The sequence below is a fragment of the Saccopteryx bilineata genome, chromosome 2 (assembly GCF_036850765.1).
Source record: "Saccopteryx bilineata isolate mSacBil1 chromosome 2, mSacBil1_pri_phased_curated, whole genome shotgun sequence".
NCBI classification, from domain to species: domain Eukaryota; kingdom Metazoa; phylum Chordata; class Mammalia; order Chiroptera; family Emballonuridae; genus Saccopteryx; species Saccopteryx bilineata.
The window spans coordinates 32,961,578-32,981,465 of record NC_089491.1 but is presented as its reverse complement, the minus strand read 5'-3'; the positions used below and the strand labels follow the sequence as shown (position 1 = coordinate 32,981,465).

The 19,888-nt window shown below is 38.5% G+C and overlaps 1 protein-coding gene across 1 annotated transcript in view; it reads right to left on the bottom strand.

Annotated features, from left to right (window-relative positions):
- The window catches only part of ERP44 (endoplasmic reticulum protein 44), a 99,309-nt gene that overhangs the window by 13,825 nt on the left and 65,596 nt on the right, over nucleotides 1-19,888 (bottom strand). Inside the window, exons 5-10 of the mRNA XM_066256654.1 lie at nucleotides 10,388-10,572; nucleotides 8,999-9,114; nucleotides 8,469-8,526; nucleotides 7,277-7,393; nucleotides 3,566-3,677; nucleotides 2,593-2,734 (exon numbers count right to left, since the gene is read on the bottom strand). Coding sequence (XP_066112751.1) covers nucleotides 2,593-2,734; nucleotides 3,566-3,677; nucleotides 7,277-7,393; nucleotides 8,469-8,526; nucleotides 8,999-9,114; nucleotides 10,388-10,572 — 730 coding nt within the window. The remainder of the gene's footprint in view (nucleotides 1-2,592; nucleotides 2,735-3,565; nucleotides 3,678-7,276; nucleotides 7,394-8,468; nucleotides 8,527-8,998; nucleotides 9,115-10,387; nucleotides 10,573-19,888) is intronic.

Genomic DNA, 19,888 nt, shown 5'->3' with positions numbered 1-19,888 from the left:
CATTTCCTTACCAAATATTCCCTCTTCAATTCTTTGCAATACAGAGGTTTTTTGTTTGTTTTGTCAGATCTAACATGTGAGCATTCCTTCTGTCAGAAGTGCTCCTCCTTCAATTACTGTATCACTCTTTTCTGGCTTTTCTTTCCCTTCTTTGACTCCTCTTCCTCCTGGGTCTTTTGTTCATGCTCCTTCTTCATTGCCCTTTTAAATATTCATATAATTCAGGGTTCCAGTCTCAGCCCTGTTATCTCATCTGTTTTTGTATTTCAGCTATAGCCTCATGTGTTCAAAACCCAACCCTCTCTCAACTCATTGCTGAATCCCAGAGCAGAGAAGCTCCCTACTGGACCCTCTTCTTTGCAGCTCATAGGAACCTCAAATTCAATGTACCAAGAAAGGGAATTCATTATCTTTATGACAAGGCACTACTCCACTGAGTGCCTAGGCTCTGTTACTGGCAACACAACCCAGTTAGCTGTCTGAGGGAGATTTCTGGCCACCAGGGCTGCCCCCCCCCATTTATTAACATACCAAGTCTTCCCATTCCACCTACAAGATGTCTCAAAAATCCTGCTTCTCTTTAGCTTTAATGCTAAGGCCAGAATTTATTTAGGTAATTCATTCACTGAAAAATCATCTACGGGTTATCTATCATCAACTCTTTCCTGGATTACTGAACAGTCTCCTAGATTCTATTCTGACCCCCTCTAATCTAGTCTCCAGTTTGCATCCTGAAAGATCTTTAAACAACAATCCCCTCATTAAAACCCTTCAGTGGCTCTTCAGAGTTTCCAAGGCTGTATCAAACTCCTGTAACACAGAATACAAAGTTTCATGAGCTAATCCCTGCTTACTTCCCCGACCACATCCCTCTGCACTTCCCCTCCCATCCACTCACATTCAGCCAACAGATCGTACTTGTCTCTGCAAATGTGCCCTTTCTCTCAGCCCTGTTTCCACCTCCATGTTCAACTTCTACAGAACTTTAGGACCTACCTTAGGCATTAACATCTCCTGGAATCTTGGATCAGGTACCCTCTCTGCTGAACTCTACCAGAGTGCTTACCACTTGATGAAACAACAGTCTGTTACCCTATTTGTTTCCCTTCTCTACCTGTTGGGAGTTCTTTGAGGGCAGGGATCTATCTAGTCCTAGCAAACTTTAAACCATTGGTTTATATTATACAGTGACTGCCACATAGAAGACTGGATAAATCTTTACTGAATTTACAGGTTAGATGGTATTCTACTATGTGTAGGTAAAGTAAAAACAACTGTTTGTTAGTACTTTAGGGTTGAGAACACATTAATTTTCATAACAATCCCATTGGGTAGGTTATACCATCAACCATATTTTAAGTGTGAAGAAACAAGAACAGAGAAGTTAAGTGACTTGCCTAGACAGGACTCAATTCTAGGCCTCCGATAAGTTAAGACTAAGAATCTCCTATCAAACAACCACATCTCTTCTGAAATACGGTATTTAGAAGCAAGTGAGATAATTCATTCTGCAAAAGGACTGCAAATCATCCTCTAAATGTACAATTTAATCTTTGGACATAAAAAAGGGTAAATGAAGTTTTAAAAGAAAAGGTCTAATATGAATACAACAGTATTGCTTAAATTTTTCATATCTGAAGAAATATCTCCACTATTTATCACTGTATTTAACAGCCAACAAATTGATAAAAATTTAGTATCTATGGTAGTTACAAGGTTTATGTTTATTAAAACAACAAATAGGTGAAAAATAATACAATGAATGGCTGAGGATAGTCAGAAAGCTTATATGTTCTCTCAAAGGTCCATATCTTTAGACCAGGGGTCAGGAACCTATGGCTCGTGAGCCAGATGTGGCTCTTTTGATGGCTGCATCTGGCTCGCAGACAAATCTTTAATAATAAAAAATAATAACGTTAAAAATATGAAACATTCTCATGTATTACAATCCATTCATTTCCTATCAGTCATGTTCATGGTTGCGGGTGGCTGGAGCCGATCACAGCTGTCCTCCGGGACAACACCAAATTTTTATTGGATAATGCATAACGTACACGGGTCGTTGTATGGCTCTCACAGAATTAAATTTTAAAATATGTGGCGTTCATGGCTCTCTCAGCCAAAAAGGTTCCCGACCCCTGCTTTAGGCTCTTAGAAATGCCCAGGCATAATCATCATCAGGGTCTTAAATAGCACTAATATACTTGCTAGACATAGTCACACATAAGGAGCAATATTACCGATTTCCTTTAACCCAACCTAGGATTATATCAGCATTATATTCCACTTACCTTGATGTGCTGACAAAGACCAAACATGATTCAGAACTAATTTCTTAAAGGCCCAAAATTTTCTTTCAGAGATAATTGTCAAGTATTAGGATCACCTAATATTGGCATTTCTATAGGGATATATCATCATTTTCATAGTCAGTTATACTACACTTTAGAGCAAAAAAACCCCCAAAACTTTCCATCCAAATAATAAAGTATTACCATTCCATCATGATTACTTAAAATATCCAAACAACGGTTTTCAGTTCATTTTTGAGACCTGTATTAGTAATTTTAGAAAACCGACATGAATACTTACAGAACATCTCTGAAGTCTCCAAACACATACATATGCCTAAAGCTGTCAATAGCTATCACAGGGCAGTCGGCTGGAGTTTTCTGTATGTGCAGAAGAGGGTGTCTAAATTTGTCACAATCAGCATGTAAAAAGTTTATAGTACCTTTAAAAGAAAAGGAATTTGGAAAGGTAGATTGGAATGTTCTTATTGTATTCTCATAAGATTACAAGTTCATAAAAAATGACATACTAAAAAAACAACAGAACAAAATGCTTTAGAGTAATATAAATCACAAAAACTAAAGCCTAAATATTACATCACTAAAAAGGGGTAGGTTGTACGTTCTTATTCAAATGCTGTAGTGAATTTATTCTTCTTACATGGGTACTCCTCTCTGCTCTGGAGATTACCCAAGTCTAGGGAGGAAGTTCCTGAAACTGATATTTGAACTGTTCTCCTGAGACCATGCTCATTTCATCAAGGATGTCCTTCCAATCCTGGTTGATTTTTAATCCAATTCAACCCACAAAATATCTAATGAGTCACTATTATGGGTAATGACTCTATACAATGCCTTCAGTTTATTATGCTTGATTTTCTTTTGTATTTACAAAGGGAAAGTTGGTGACACCTCAAATTGTTTTTTGCTACTTTGGAGAAGTCCAGAGAGAACTCAACTTTCTTTCATTTAGAAATAAATGTTAAGTTCTCTCAGCAATATGTCTGGGACTATTAGAAAGGGAGAAGGCAAGTACAAGGTGCTAGAAGAAAGTGTCTCAAAAGGCGTCCACCTGTGACCCTTCTTTTTTTGCTATTTGGTTTTAGGGAGCTAAAACAGCCATGATTTTTTTTTAAAGGCACTGTTCATATTATCTCTTTACTAAAGCCTCCCACCCCCATATTTACATGAAAATTATATGGTTATAAGGGGGGAGGGGTGGAAAAAAAGAAACAAAAGAGAAAGGATGAAAATAAACACCTTAATCTGTCTACCTTTTTCACTTATTAATTGTCGAGCCACTTCATTCTGGAATATTTCTAAACTCTCTGTATCTTCTTTCATGTGGAAGAGTATTAGGAACGGCAGTCCTTCTTCTGTCAGTTCCTGTGCAGAGAAGAATTCAATGAGAATTAGCAGGCCTCTCCATTCCATCCTAGCGATTTTCTAGGTAGGAGCAATTTTGAATCCAACCCATGTAGCATGCCACGGTTGCAACATCCCAGAAAAAAATGTCCAGTGCTATAAATACACACCAGCTTAATGGCAGAAGGAACTCCCTCCCTCCACCTGAAGTGCCCAGGCACTCAGAGGGCCCTACGCCCTGCTCTACTGCAGAGCTGATCTGCCTCCCAGTAACCACTGGGCAGGTCTGTTTAGCTAGCACTGGATGAAGCCATGGCATTTGAAGAATGAGTTGACCAAAGGAGAAACTACGCTGGTTCTTTATCAAGACGTTGATATTAGGGTGGGGTAAACATGTTTTCCACCAGACTTTAGGGTGGGGTGAACTGTCTTCACAGATAACACTGAAAAGCTGAGTGTACCAGCAGTAAATAAATCTAATTGATTTGCAAACTTCTGCTCATTTTAAGGAGTACGCAAACACTTACGTGAAACGCACCCAAAGCTGAAACGGGTTTGGTTAAGAGCAAATAACAAAACCCCCATAACATAGCCAGCTTTTAACCAATATGCAATTTTCCTACATTAACAAATATCTACCACTGAATACGTATGTTTACATACCTGGTATAGATACATACAAAAAAGTGCCTCAAAATTATAAAGTGCTTTAAAATGTATTATTATTGGAGAATAGTATAAGAGAAATGTGATGTGTAGAGAGATTTTAATCATTTATTTTCTCTGATAAATGCTAAGTTCTAACAAATGCTAAGTCCAGAAAGGGCCTAGTAATATTAAATATTTCCATCTATCCTTTTGCATGTCTTTCTGTAATTTAGAAACTGCCTCAGCAGAAAGCTCAAATGTACTATACCCTAAAAAAACTGGAACCTATCTTACAGAAGAGTTTTCTTCTGGTACGTAGCTCCATGTATAAACCTGTTACACTCATACACAATAGATTATAAAGCTTCTTGTCATGTCTACCTTTTTAAAAATTGAGATATAATCCACATATCACGAAATTCATCATTTTAATGTGTACAGTTTGGTGGGTTTTACTATATTTACAAGGTCTGTGAACATTAACACTACCTAATTCCACATCATTTCCTCACTCCAAAAGAAACCCCACACTCATTAGCATCACTCCCCATCTTGCCTACCCCCAGCCCTGGCATTGCACTGATCTTTTGCAAGCTGATGTGAAGTCTCCTCTTCCCCACTCTATAGGGCTCACACTGTCTCTTTCCCTAACACAGTGCTACTACTTACTCCCCATGGTTCTGTCTTTGGACTTCTCTGCTCTAGCCTGGTAACTTCAACTAGTTCAAGAACCTTAATCAGCACTTCTAAATGGTCCCTTACCTGTACCTCTCCATTACCAGCTCCAGTTCAGAATCCAAGTCTAGATTTCCAACTTCCTCTTAGTATCTCCATTTAAAGTCTAACCACCTTCAACACTCAATATTAATGCAGTCTCCTTCTCTTATTTCCTGGTTTCCAATAATACTTCTATTTCTCTTTTACCCCTTTTGTTTCTGGACTGAAGCCTCTTCTAGAAAACCATCCTTGATCCTGACCCACTTCTCCTCTGAGTTCCCAGATATTTCCTCAGTGCCTCTCATGTGGTATGACATGTCTTTATATTATATTATCTGTACGTGTGGACTACCCCTTAAACACACAGAATCTGATTGCACTGCTCTTTTGCTCAGATTTTTGTATGCAATAATGTGCAATCAACCTATGATGGAATAAATGAGGACAAAAAATACTAACTGGGAAAAAAGACTTAGCAGTGACCTTTAGAAAACTAGGAGCCAGGGAGTTAAAAGTCAAAACAAATATAACATATTTATTAGACTAAACAAAAGTATGGATAAACTAACAACTATTAGGAGAAAAGTAATAAGCAGATTAGTTTGAAAAAAAAATCTATCTGCTGAACTCATTTACATAAACATAGTAGTTGGCAGTTTATGCTGCGTGGGCTTCTAAGTGTTCCCATGTCCGTCAACATATTCTCTACCAAGCAGATGTTAAAAGATTCAGGAACGGGATATCAAGACAGCTAGATTCAGCCTGACCAGGCGGTGGTGCAGTGGATAGAGCGTCGGACTGGGATGCAGAGGACCCAGGTTCGAGACCTCGAGTTCGCCAGCTTGAGTGTGGGCTCATCTGGTTTGAGCAAAGCTCACCAGCTTGAGCCCAAGGTCGCTGACTCGAGCAAGGGGTTACTCGGTCTGCTGAAGGCCCATGGTCAAGGCACATATGAGAAAGCAGTCAATGAACAACTAAGGTGTTGCAACAAAAAATTGATGATTGATGCTTCTCATCTCTCTTGTTCCTGTCTGTCTGTCTCTATCTGTCCCTCTCTCTGACTCTCTGTCTCTGTAAAAAAATTAATTAATTAAAAAAAAAAAGACAGCTAGATTCATAGGTTTGCCCCCAGTTTACACGATTTAGGAGTAGTTGGAACTCCTGTTTTATTGTTTAAGATTTACCAGTCCAGACCTTTCCACTCTAGTTCTGAAACTATCTCTGCAAGAACAAAGCAGGTGAATGAATAATTATGATAAGTTACTCTTTTTAAGCCTCTGAGGACTAAATGAGCTAATATAATAAAAATGTAAGTAATTCAGCCAAGTATACCTGAAGCCAAGAGAATGAGAAAAGTAGCAGAGGTGTTCATTTAATAAATAAACAAAGAATAGAACACAAGCGAGCAAGCTTTACTGGAACATGACCACACTTAAATACTGACTAAGGTGCTTTTGTGCCACAACTCCATAGTGGAGGTGTTTTGACAATAGAGACTGTATGAGCCTCAAAGCCTAAAATATTTATGTCTGATTACTTTACAGAATTGCTAACTTCTGACCCGATGGTGATTATTGGAGTGTATTTACTGTGTGTTAATTGTTTAGGACATATATTCAAATTTGAGCCATACACACTATAATTTTTTGAAGTGTATATGAATATAAAAGGTTTTTTTAATTGTACTTAAAACATTTTTTAAAAATTGCATTCTGAGACTGTGGGTTTTAAAAAGGAGTGACAGGAAACGGAAGGTGTTTTGAATACAACAGGGAGAGCTACCTCAGAGACGCAGCCCTTTGTACCTGCTCTTCAGCTTCTGAGCATTTTGTGCTCTGTTTCTGTGGAAGCGGTAAGTTTGCTTTATTTCAGGCACATGATAACTGATGACTGCTTTCATAACTTCACTGTTTTAGGATAAATGGCAAAGGATTACTCACTCTCTATAGTTAAAGGTAACTAAAACCTGCGGAGCATTGCTTCTAAAGGACAGCCCTTGGACAAGAATCTTAACCAAGGGTGGTTATCAGAATCACCTGAGAGGCACTTTCAAATTCACTTTCAAGACTGTACCACTGACATTGCAGGAAATGCAACAGAGGGTCCTGGAACAACACAGGTGAGAAACACTGGCCTGCAGTACAGAAATTTTTACTACAGGTCAGTATATAATAAAACAGTAAGAGGAGTAGACAAAATTTGCTTTTTCAGAAATCTGAATTAAAAAATAATGGCCCACATTAGAAATCCCATACCTCTCCATTTTCAAACGTTATTTCTCGGACAAGAGGAACACATTTATCTTGAATCCAATTGTAAGTCCCATCAAAATTTGCCATAGATCCCAAGTATACCATATCTGGAGCAGAATGCTGTTATAAAAACAAAAATATATGTATTAAGCAAATCTAATCTGTGCCAGCAAAAATGCATTCTTAAAGCCACCCATGACCCCAGAAAATCTACAGGGAATACAAAGAAGCAATAAACATGAAACTTCTGAGAAAGAGGGCTGCAAATGGTAAAAAGCTAATTCTGTAGTTGTCACGGACCTGATTATCCAAACTCTGATACCTAAGCCTTCTGCTTTTCCTTGGATTTGAGCCAATCAACTGTTTATCAGTATCTTCACCAATGGCAGGCAGGCATTGTGAAAAAGAATAATTATTCAAAGAAACAAGTTAGCTATCTCTTAGGAGTTGAAGATATTAGAAGAAAATTTCCAGTGAAAAAGCCTTGAAAAATAGAAGATACCATATAAATCTAAGGCATAGCCATCTCCAATATTCATTATCTACACTATCTATTTCCATATAGACTCAAAAGTGAATAGTTATGAAGTACCTAAAATGATAAAAATAATAGCTAACATGAACTGAGTAAACTTACTATGTCCAAGCACTGTTGTAAGTACTTTATGTATGTTAACTCATTTAGTCCTAAAAACATCCACTAAAACGGACTATTATTATTATAGCCATTTCTGCAGATGAAAAAACTGAAGCACAGAGAAGCTAAGAAACTTCCCCAGAGATAAACACTTAGGAAAGTGGCAGGTCTGACATTAAGACTCAGGCTCATTCCAGAACCCATGCTCTTAACAACCAAACTGCACGGTGAGACACTACCAGGTTCTGATGACCTGGAGGTCATGCTATGTAACCTACTTCTAAAGACATGCACTCACAGAAAATACAGGCCAATAATTTTCTAACCTCAGAACAGGAAATGAGCTGTATAAGCAAAAATCTCATTCATGTGACCACATAAAAATTTAAAACTTCAGTATGTCAAAACACTGCAAACATTAAAATGAAAACTATAAATTGAAAAAATACAGATTCTATTTTTGTGTGGGAAAAATTACAATGACAGACTGTTAATTAATTCATGTATTGATATTTAATTTATATTTAAAATTATATACACTACAAAACAGCAACTTACCCCTGGTGGTTTGTAGATTATGCTGTCCCCACTATATCTTTCTGGTTTTGAAACAGCCCTAATGGGAAGAGAGATGTAGTACTAATAATTTTTAAGAAAAATAATAATAATAATATACCCGAATGAAGCAGAGCTGGCTGTTTTTATGTGTGAATTATATTTTTGAAATATATACCTGTCCATTATTTTTCCTACTGACAAGGCTATGCAATACTAACTAAAGCATATATTTTTAAAATTTATTAAATAAAAATTTAATACAAGGGAGATTTTTTAAAGGAAAATTTTAGGTGCTTTTGTGACTTGGTATTTTATAAATTTGGATTAGCATTTTTAGCACTAAAAACCTACTTTTAAACCCAGACTATTACTACTAACTTGGGATCAAGGTCATTGATGTGGTCACATAGACTAATCACACATTATTTGCTTGTAAGTCAGACTCATCCATGAATTCTCTATTTTTTACTTTTAATATCTCAGCCAAACTGACCCACTCTCACTAACACACTCTCAACCACGATACTTACCCAAATGCAGAATAGAAGGCACAGTCATCGTGCAAAATATTTGCTACTCTTTCAAAAACTCTATAGTGTTCTGAATCCTTTTGCTCAAAATATCCAATGATACTTCTTTTGCTGCGCTGTAAAATAATATAATTATTTTACAAACATATACAGTTCTATAACCATGTTATTTCATTTACCCAGCTTGATCAAATTATCTCCAAATGAAGTACGACTATAAATAACATATTTGGCTTTTAATACCTAGTTCAAAACTATTAAAGATAACATGATTGAAAAGAGTCTTAGCTATACAGTCTAATGTAATTATGAACATTTCTTTCTTGCATTTTATTTTAAAAGTTCAAGAAATAGATAACTATTTAATCAATGACTGTCTTTTCCTAAATAAGGTGACTAATTCTAAAATATTTTAAAATAGAACATCAATTATTAACATGTGACTGACTGTTGGTGGAGATTCCTCCATGGGTCTCTCACACTGTTACATATGCAGGTAGACACAAACTGCAAAACCCTGACCACTCTTTCCCAGACTTCTCAGGGTCCTGCTTGCAACGAGCATCACTGAGCTGAGGTAACAATGGTCTCCTTCTGGGACAGAGAGCAGGCTTACTACTAGCACTGATATGGGGGTTCCTGGAGCCCAGAGTTCTCCTTTAACACACCTACTGCACATGCAGGCATCCAACTGGGCCCCTGTGTCATCTCCACAAGACTTGGGGGAGGGGGTCAAAGAAACATGCAAACACACTCCCACTGGTGGCTGTAATGTAAGCAATAAAGTCCTTTGCCACTGACCCATAAGCCATAATTATGTCTTTTGACAGCATCCATGAAACCACAACTGGTTTACTTACTAGTAAGAAAGTAGGATAAAAATAAAATCTCAAACTTGACAATGACAATCTAAAGCCCAAACTCAATTGTTTTTGTTTTTTAAACACTACTTAGTGTACGAAGGGTTTACTGAGCTCATTATTAAGGGGGGCTATTTTAAAGGACACTGAAACATACATCAAAGAGCGGGTACAGGTATAATCAGAGCAGCCACTTGGAGGGTCTCCACTAAGGAAAATACAGAAATTTGGTTGTACAGGCCTGATGTTAACATCTATTTCTTCATAATTCAGGCGACCACTTGACCTCAATCAATTCAAATTAGTGCAACTTTACTGAATGCTATACATTTTATTCAAAGTTTCAGTAAAACATTAGCATTTTTGACAAACTGAAGAAAATTTCAACTTGCTAAGTATGTATATGTCAAATATGTCCATTGCAGTGAACTATAAGAAAATGTACAGAGAGCCTTTGATTGCATAAGAATTTGTTTACATTAATCAAACAGGCAGTGTTCATTTGATCCAGCCAAATTTAACAACTTACATCAAGAGTGGTGATTTCTGCTAAATCATGAAGTTCTTGAATAGGGTCACTTTTCTGTTGCCTGATGTAATCTGCAAGTGCTTTCACGGATCGCTGACCCCTGTATTCCCGCTTCATCATCATCCCATTACGAAACAATTTGAGGGTTGGATATTTGCTTATCCTATATCTCTGGGCTATATCAGCTAAAAGAATGAAAAAATAATTAACTTCACCCTTGTATGTGATCTGGGTAAAGCCCATTAGCCAAACAATCCAAACCTTAGACATTTTGGTTCAATAATTCTTTTTCAGTGTGAGAGGAAAAAAAATCAATCGTGATGAGTGTGTACTGGCTAAGAGGGCAAGCTCTGGACATATATTACCTCTTTAAATCCCAAATTTGGTATTTACTGGCTGTATAACTTGTAGCTTGCACTATCTGTGCCTTAGTTTCTTATCTGTTAAGTAAGGACAATAATTTCTACCATGTAAGACTGTTTTAAGAACTAAATGAGATAACACAAATGCATGACACAGGAAACTAAATAAACGTTAGTGAACATTACTATAGATATATTTCAGAAAGGAATTAGAATGCACAAAATTCCAATTTTGAAAATAGTTATTCAAGTCACTCTACACTAAGGCCTATTACAGCATTTAATAAAAGAAAATTAAATTTAAATCACTTTCAAAGGCTAACAGCTAATATTAGATTCTTTGCTAGAAGAATAATTTATAATCCTAAATATGAAAATTTTTTGTAAGTTATTACAATAAAAAACCGAAACTCAGCAGTATACACACATTTAAAAAAAAACTACACCTTTATTATGACCTAAGAATATATTCTTAGTGAAGATTCTTTTCTTTTAAAGATCATTAAAATTTGTGTTTATAGTCTCAAAATAAGAACCAAAATCAAAATGTATGCTGATGTCACATTTTAGGAATCACAATTACTAAGATACCTATGTCATGTACGAGAATGATAAAAGATGCACTGAATTTTTAGAATGGTGACCTTAGAGAGCACTGAAGTGGTCTAAAACAGATGAAACTGGGGTGTTTTTTTTTCTTTTAGTTTTCCAAACTGAGAGAAAGGGAGGAGGAGAGAGAGAGAGAGAGAGAGAGAGAGAGAGAGAGGGGAGAGGAGAGAGAGAGAGAGAGAGAGATAGATAGATAGATACTGGGCCAGGGTCTGAAAATGTTTTTCTTAACTGAGCAAAAATGAGGGCAGAATTCTAAAATGGTGGCACAAAATACAATGAAAATCAATCAGTCTTGCCTCTATTTCTAGTAGTTGTAAAAAAACCAAAACATAACACACAGAACTGCAATAAGCCTCCGCTGACCACCTTAATTTTCTAGGAGAGCTGACAGCAGAAACAACTACACTAGGGGACACTAGTAAGGAAGCTATTGCAATAGTCTTGGCACGAATAACACGTCTGTCTACAAAGTTAAACACTGCAACCTTTAGGATGCCTTAAAATTCTACTTATGGATTGAAGATTAATGATGCTTGAAAACTACGGGGGGAGCAGAGGCTTGCTTAATCCTCAAACAACATCACACAGCAGGAGTGCTGCACAATGAGGTGGCTGTTAATTATTAAAAAGCAAAAACCTTAAAATTACATTGATCAATAATCTCAGACATAAAGGCAACTTTTTACAAGCTTTGGCAAAAGCAATTTTAAGATAATTACAATATGATATTTTGACAATATACCAAAAAATGACTTAAGAGGTATAATAATTTTTTTATTAACTGGATGGATCAAGTGTTAGAATGGATATCAAAGGAATTATAAATTACAGAAGGTTAACAGCTCACTGATTGGAAAATTAGCAAGTACTTTTGTTTCAATGCTCACTTGCTTTTCCTTGATGGGCTCTGTCTGCCTGCATCCCTCACTGATGCCCAGTACGGTGCCAAACGGGGAGACTGCCTCATGGTCCTATATCAGCAGTGTCCACCCGGCTACAGCTATCCATGGCAGACAGTACGAAGAGGCAAGTAATTTCAACAGATAGGTTTGACTGTTCTTGTGGTTCCAGGATAAGAACCACTGCTAATAAGAATGTACAGTTAGCCCTGGCTGGTTGGCTGAGCAGTAGAGCGTTGGCCAGTGTGTGGAAGTCCCGGGTTCGAGTCCCAGCCAGAGCACACAGGAGAGGCACCCATCTGCTTCTCCACCATTCCCCCTCTCCTTTCTCTCTTCTCCTCCTGCAGCCAAGGCTCCATTGGAACAAAGTTGGCCCAGGTGCTGAGGATGGCTCCATGGTCTCCAACTCAGGAGCTAGAATGGCTCCGATTGCAGTGAAACAACGCCCCAGAAGGGCTGAGCATCACCCCCTGGTGGGCATGCCGGGTGGATCCAGGTCGGGCACATGCAGGAGTCTGTCTGTCTGCCTCCCCCACTTTCTCACTTTGGAAAAATACAAAAAAAAAAAAAAAAAAGAAAAATAAGAATGTACCTTTCTTTCTTCCCAACCATGCCCTCCCTCAATTAGGGCAGAAAAGAAAACCCAAAACAAAAACACAAAAACAAAATAAAACCCTAAACAGAAAAATTACAAAGAAAGCTTGGATGCTTACTCAACCCTCTGGGTGCCTGACCAGGCGGTGGTGCAGTGGATAGAGCGTTGAGCTGGGACACAGAGGACCCAGGTTTGAAACCCCGAGGTTGCCAGCTTTAGTGCGGGCTCATCTGGTTTGAGCAAGGCTCACCAGCTTGAACCCCAGGTCGCTGGCTTGAGCAAGGGGTTACTCACTCTGCTGTAGCCCCCTCTCACCCCAGTCAAGGCACATATGAGAAAGCAATCAATGAACAACTAAGGTGCTACAACAAAGAATTAATGCTTCTCATCTCTCTCCCTTCCTGTCTATCTATCCCTCTCTGTCCCTCTCTCTGTCTCTCTCTGTTTCTGTCACAAAAAACCCAACCAAACAAACAAAAAAACTCAGGTTAAGCCTGCACATCCAAGTTCTGTTTTATGCACATGAATTATTTACTGTATATTTTATTCTTCTTTTTAAATTTGTTTCATTGAAATATACTTGACATACAACATTGTGTAAATTTCCAGTTGTACAATATGTTGGTGTGCCACATTTATATATTACAGTATTACAATATGATTGTCATTGGAGTATTAGCACTTCTATCACTTCACATAATTGACATTTCTTTTTTTGTGGTTAGGCTAATTAAGATCCATTCTCTTATTATTATTCTTAATGCCTCATTTATGCATAGCGCTCATAAAGCTTCTCAATTTAAAATGTGGAAGGTTAATGTTAGCAATGGAAAGCAAACAGGTAAGAGTAACTCTGGTATTTAGGAGCATGTGCTTGCCTAATTCAAGGACAATTACAAAATACTTTCCTAAAAATGCTAGTAGGAGTACCGCACTGACCAGTAAATACTTTACAAACGTCTCTTGCCATACAGCCTATAGCCACTGGGGGTCAGCAGAGAACCCTGTCGCACCAGGGGCAGATTGATGAACTTCCTACACCTAAGGCAGCACGACCACCACTGGGGAGAGTGATGGAATTTACCCCCGAACTCCCCAAATGAGAAACCTGCAGAAGATGAGAGTGAGATCATGATCCACAGCTGAAGCAAAGGCAAGTTCTAATTATGTGTATATGCAGAAATTTGGGGGAAAAAAGACAATTACAAAGAAGAAAGCAAGAAGTATCAATATTTGTAATCCAACCACTATGGAAAACCACTATTACTGTTTTGGTTATATTTTGCTAACTTTGAATAAAAGTTGTCTAACAGTGAAATTTCAATTGAGAAAAATATTAACTGAGGTTTGTCAAATAGTAAAATGCCAACATCAATACTTGCAGAATGGGTATCAGCAGCTTGGAAGAAACCCCTAAAAAGAGTAGAGTAGCATTCTTTAATCAAGAACATTACCGGCTTGACCTGTGGTGGCGCAGTGGATAAAGCGTCGACTTGGAACACTGAGGTTGCTGGTTCAAAACCCTGGGCTTGCCTGGTCAATGCACATATGGGAGTTGATGCTTCCTGCTCCTGCCCCTGTTCTCTCTCTCTCTCCCCTCTCTCTCTAATAAAAATGAATAAAATCTTAAAAAGTAAATAAAAAATTTTTTTAAAAAAAGAACATTGCCAACACTCTTAATGGCACAAAAGTTGATAATGTGTGGAAAAACACAAAAATCAGTAACTCAGAACTGGACAAGAGTCAGACTTGTAATGTGAAATTATTTCAGGATTACTTGAATAAATTTATTTTCCTTTTTAGGTATACATAATAATATGACAAAAAATATCTGTATCTCAGCAAGTCTAACACAGTTCTTATAGGCCCTGGGTAGCTCAGTTGGTTAGAGCATTGTCTCAGCATGCTGAGGTTGCGGGTCCGATTCCTGGTCAGGGCAAATACCAGAGTCAGCCAATGACAGCATGCAAGTAGAACAACAAATCCATGTTTACCTTTCTCTCTCTTCCTCTCTATAAATAAGTAAATAAAGTATATAAAATTTTAAAAAAGTTATTACCATAGATATAAAAATTCTATGTAATAAGAAAGTGTGTTATAGCTCAATTTTTTCTTTTTCTTCAGTTATAGATAAAAGTGTGACTTATAATCAATGACAATTTAGATTTGGCAAAATATCGCAGAAAATACTTTATTGTACCATTGGGAGATAATGAAATAACCAACTTAAAATATTTAATGAAGTATCTCCCAAACAGTTCATAAATGCTGGTTACTATTTATTACTCATTTATCCATCCATCTATTCAACTATTACTGAACACCTACTATATGTGCTAGGCACTATTCCAGTGCTAGAGACAGGGAGCTAAAAAGACAAGGTCCCTGGCTCTTATAGTTACACTTTATCATTATGAAACTCATTAACATTACTGCTACTGCTGCTGCTATTTCTAATTGTTTCCCTCAAATGAAATTCTTAAAGCTCTTAATATATAATACATATACAAAAAAGATGTACCAGTTAGGATTCCCTAAGTACAGTATAAGAAGAGCCCTCTATAATAAGTCAATAAATCTGCACCAGAGACGTAGAGATTCATTTTATGGGCCCTCCAGATGGGAGAATCTAAAAGAGTAATGGCAGATCTGTGACAAATGGGAAACCTGGCACCCCAGTCCTCTGCAGGAACAGTGACTGCGCCGGCTCTGCTGCCGTCAGAGCAGTGGGAAGAGGCTGTCCCTCAACATTCTGTCTCTCCAGTTTCCCTGACCTCCTTTTCCTTTCTTCCTTCTACATCTCTCTTACTTTGTGTCCTACAATAAATGGGAAATTTAGGGGCTTAGGAAGTGAACTAAATTTTATCACTAGGTGAGGGTTATTCAAGCTATAAGTTTTAAATTGGGATTTCAAAAACTATATCAAGTTTCAACTGTTGGAAGCTTCCTGTTGACACTCAAGTGTCAAAATTCTCTTTCTATAGTTCCTGAATTTGGGGTGGAGGATGGAGGAGGGAGTCAAAGCTGCTACATCCAGCTCATATCCAGAAACAAAAGGGCTGACTAGGTAAAATCAGCTTGTTGTATCCACTCTTGCCTTCTTTCCTACTCCAGTTCCAAGTTCTCAGCCTATTTACCCGAACCTTTCAACAAAGAAAGTCCCAGGAAAGATATAAAGAAATGAGGAAAAGGTAAGGCAGAAAGCACACCTCTGAATGCTGCTGGTTCAAGAGAAGGAGACAGAAGGAAATACAGGCAGCAAACCAAAGACACATCTGCCGTAATCATGTACTAAAGTGAGTTTTCCTCCTCAACTAGTAACTGGCACAAAGGACTTCAAAAGAATCCCCAACACATTCTAAGGCATGAGGACATGCATTGCTACCAACAGGCACTACTTTGAAAATACTCACTTGGAGTGTTTTACGAAAATTAGTGCCATTACATTTTTATGTATGAAGGAGGGCAATTTCATGACCAACAAAATGGCCTCAACTGCCATGCCTGTTTATCAGAGGTTTTCACTGAAAAACTGATGAGAAGACTTGTCAGTTCCAGAAGCCATAGAAGACTCTAAATATTCCTCAAAATGCCAGTAAAAGTCTATTTAGAAAATTCTTTTAAATTTGATGACTGTTGAAGGCCTCTTGTCATAGTGAAATTCAATTAACAGTATCACAGTACAATGGTACAGGACACAGTTAAAGCTTCTTCCACACACATCTCCAAAACTCTAAAGCAACAAGGCCTTCCTTCTGGCTCTTTTCTTAGCCAAAGACAAATTACAAATCCAGTGACTTTTTATAACAACTTTCTATTTTACAAATATTTACACACAGAAAAAATGAAAAAGTAATATAATGAACACCTGAATACCCTCACCTAGATTTAACATTTTATATTTGGTTATCATATTTCTCTTTCTTGCTACACACACACACACACACACACACACACACACACACACACTTTTTATGGCAAGTGCTAAAACAAATGGAGTGATTTTTTTTTTTTTAAGTAACTGCCCAACTGAATATGACAGTAAGCAGTGGGCTTCTGGTTCTAGAACATAGGTGTATACCTTAGTAGAGAGCTGGATACCACTGTATAGAAACAATAACAATAATAGAAATAATACCACAAGCAAGACAATTACATTTTTGTTTAGATACTGTGCCATTGGAACATTTAATGGATATTATATAATTCAGAACAGACATTTTTAAATATAGAAATTGGATGAATTCTCAGTTTCTATGATAAATCCAATTTATTTTGACCTTCAAAAGAGTTACTCTTTTGAACATACTTCCAAAGCTGTACGTTCCTGACCCTGGCTGGTTGGCTCAGCGGTAGAGCGTCAGCCCAGCCCAGCGTGTGGAAGTCCTGGGTTTGATCCCGGGCCGGGGCACCTCTCTTTCCTCTCTCTCTCTCTTTCCCTCCAGCATCCAAGGCTTCATTGGAGCAAAGTTGGTCCGGGGGGTTAATGAAGGCTCCATGGCCTCTGCCTCAGACGCTGGAATGGTTCTCGTTGCAAAGGAGCAATGCCCCGGATGGGTAGTGCATCGCCCCCTAACGGGTGAAACCTGGTCGGGTGCATGTGGGAGTCTGTCTGTCTGCCTCCCCGTTTCTCACTTCAGAAAAATACAAAAAGCTGTCCGTTCCTGGGTTGCAGTCTAGCCTCCTCCATTTACCATTAACCTTGGTAAGTTACTCAGCTTCTCTAAGCCTTTCAGTGTCTTCATCTGTAAACAATAATATACTCCAGCTCTCTGAAAGTCCAATGTTCATTCCTACCTCAGAAACTTCACTTCTTTTAAAACACTTTTCTTCCCCTTAAAAATTCCACCTCTTCATTCCAGTATTGTTTCATTGTCTCAGGGAGGTCTTCTCTATCCCCCCAGACTACGTTAGACTCATATTATCTCACAGCACATGAGACCTTCACTTCAGAACAGTATCACAAGAGCAGATGAGTATTTAGATGAGTATTTATTTATTGCCCTTACCTTTCTGGGTTTGTCTGGCTCATTGCAATATCTCTAGAACCTACCATCTGCATTGCCATCAACTAGTTTTTTTCTCTCCAAGAAATTTATTTATTTATTTTTATTTTTATATTTTTTATTTTTTTTTATTTTTCTGAAGCTGGAAACGGGGAAGCAGTCAGACAGACTCCCGCATGCGCCCGACTGGGATCCACCCAGCATGCCCACCAGGGGGAGATGCTCTGCCCATCCGGGGCGTCGCTCTGTTGCAACCAGAGCCACTCTAGCGCCTAGGGCAGAGGCCAAGGAGCCATCCCCAGCGACCGGGTCATCTTTTGCTCCAATGGAGCCTCGGCTGTGGGAGGGAAAGAGAGAGACGGGGGGGGGGGGGTGTGGAGAAGCAGATAGGTGCTTCTCCTGTGTGCCCTGGCCTGGAATCGAACCCAGGACTTCCGCACGCCAGGCCGATGCTCTACCACTGAGCCAACCGGCCAGGGCCTCTCTCCAAGAAATTTAACACTATTACAATGAATGAAAGGTCTGGGTAAAACAGTGAGTGACAAGGAAGGCAAAAAGACTCAAATATCCGAGGGCAGAGCAGAGTAGGCTGCCACAAAGCCAGACAGGTGATTAATAAGAAAGAGATTTCTGTGAGCAGGTCATATTTTGATGCTCAGGTCACTCTCTGCCTTTGCTAGGAAGCTTCATAAAAATTTTCTGACTTACAAAAACTAATCCTGAAGCATCAAATAGATACACTTAGCTAGAAAGAATACTGTAAATACAGACCACAGAAGGATATAAAATGGTTTTGTTTTTGTTTTGGTATTTTCCTGAAGTGAGAAGCGGGGAGGTTGACAGACAAGACTACCGCATGTGCCTGACTGAAATACACCTGGCATGCCCACTAGGGGGCGATGCTCTGCCCATCTGGGGCATTGCTCCATGGCAACCGGAGCCATTCTAGCGCCTGAGGCAGATGGCCATGGAGCCATCCTCAGTGCCTGGGTCAACTTTGCTCCAATAGAGCGTCGGCTGTGGGAGGGGAAGAGAGAGAGAAAAAGGGAAGGAGAGAAGGGGGGAGAAGCAGATGGGTGCTCCTGCTGTGTGCCCTGGCCAGGGATTGAACCTGGGCTGATGCTCTACCATTGAGCCAACTGGCCAAAGGTAACATGTTTTCATTTGCATACAACATAACTGCCTGAGTAGAAAATCTTATGGGAGCTACATAAAATTTATTAGAACTAGTAAGTATTTATATATAAGATCAATAGACAAAAATAAATTGTATTTCTATATATTGGCAACAAACAACCAGAAATTAAAGCAGGGGTCCCCAAACTTTTTACACAGAGGGCCAGTTCACTGTCCCTCAGACCGTTGGAGGGCCGCCACATACAGTGCTCCTCTCACTGACCACCAATGAAAGAGGTGGCCCTTCCGGAAGTGCGGTGGGGGGCCGGATAAATGGCCTCAGGGGGCTGCATGCAGCCCGCAGGCCGTAGTTTGGGGATGCCTGAATTAAAGCTTAAAAAAATCATTTATAATAGTATCAAAAAATAAGAAATACTTAGACCTAGATCTCGCAAAAAACGTCTGAGACTGATACCAGACTAACAAAATGAGGGACATTCTACAAAAGACCTGATCAATATCCTCAAAACTGTCAACGTGTTAAAAAAAAGGGAAAGCATGAGAAATGGAAAGATCAAAGGTAACTAAACAGACATGATGGCTAAATGCAACATCCAACAAAAAAGGACATGAGTGGCACAATTGATAAAATTTCAATACAGTCTCCAGTTTAGTCCATAATAACGTACCAGTGTTAATTTTGTAGTTTTGACAAATGTACCATGAAATATAAGATATCAACATTAGGACATACTGGGTAAGAAGTATAAGGGAACTCTCTACTATCATTGCTAAGTTTTCTATATTTCTACAGTAAGAATTGTTTATTTTAAAAATATATACAATAGCATAAAAAATATGTGGGAATAAATCTGTTAAGATATGAAAGACATGTGGGATGAAAAACTACA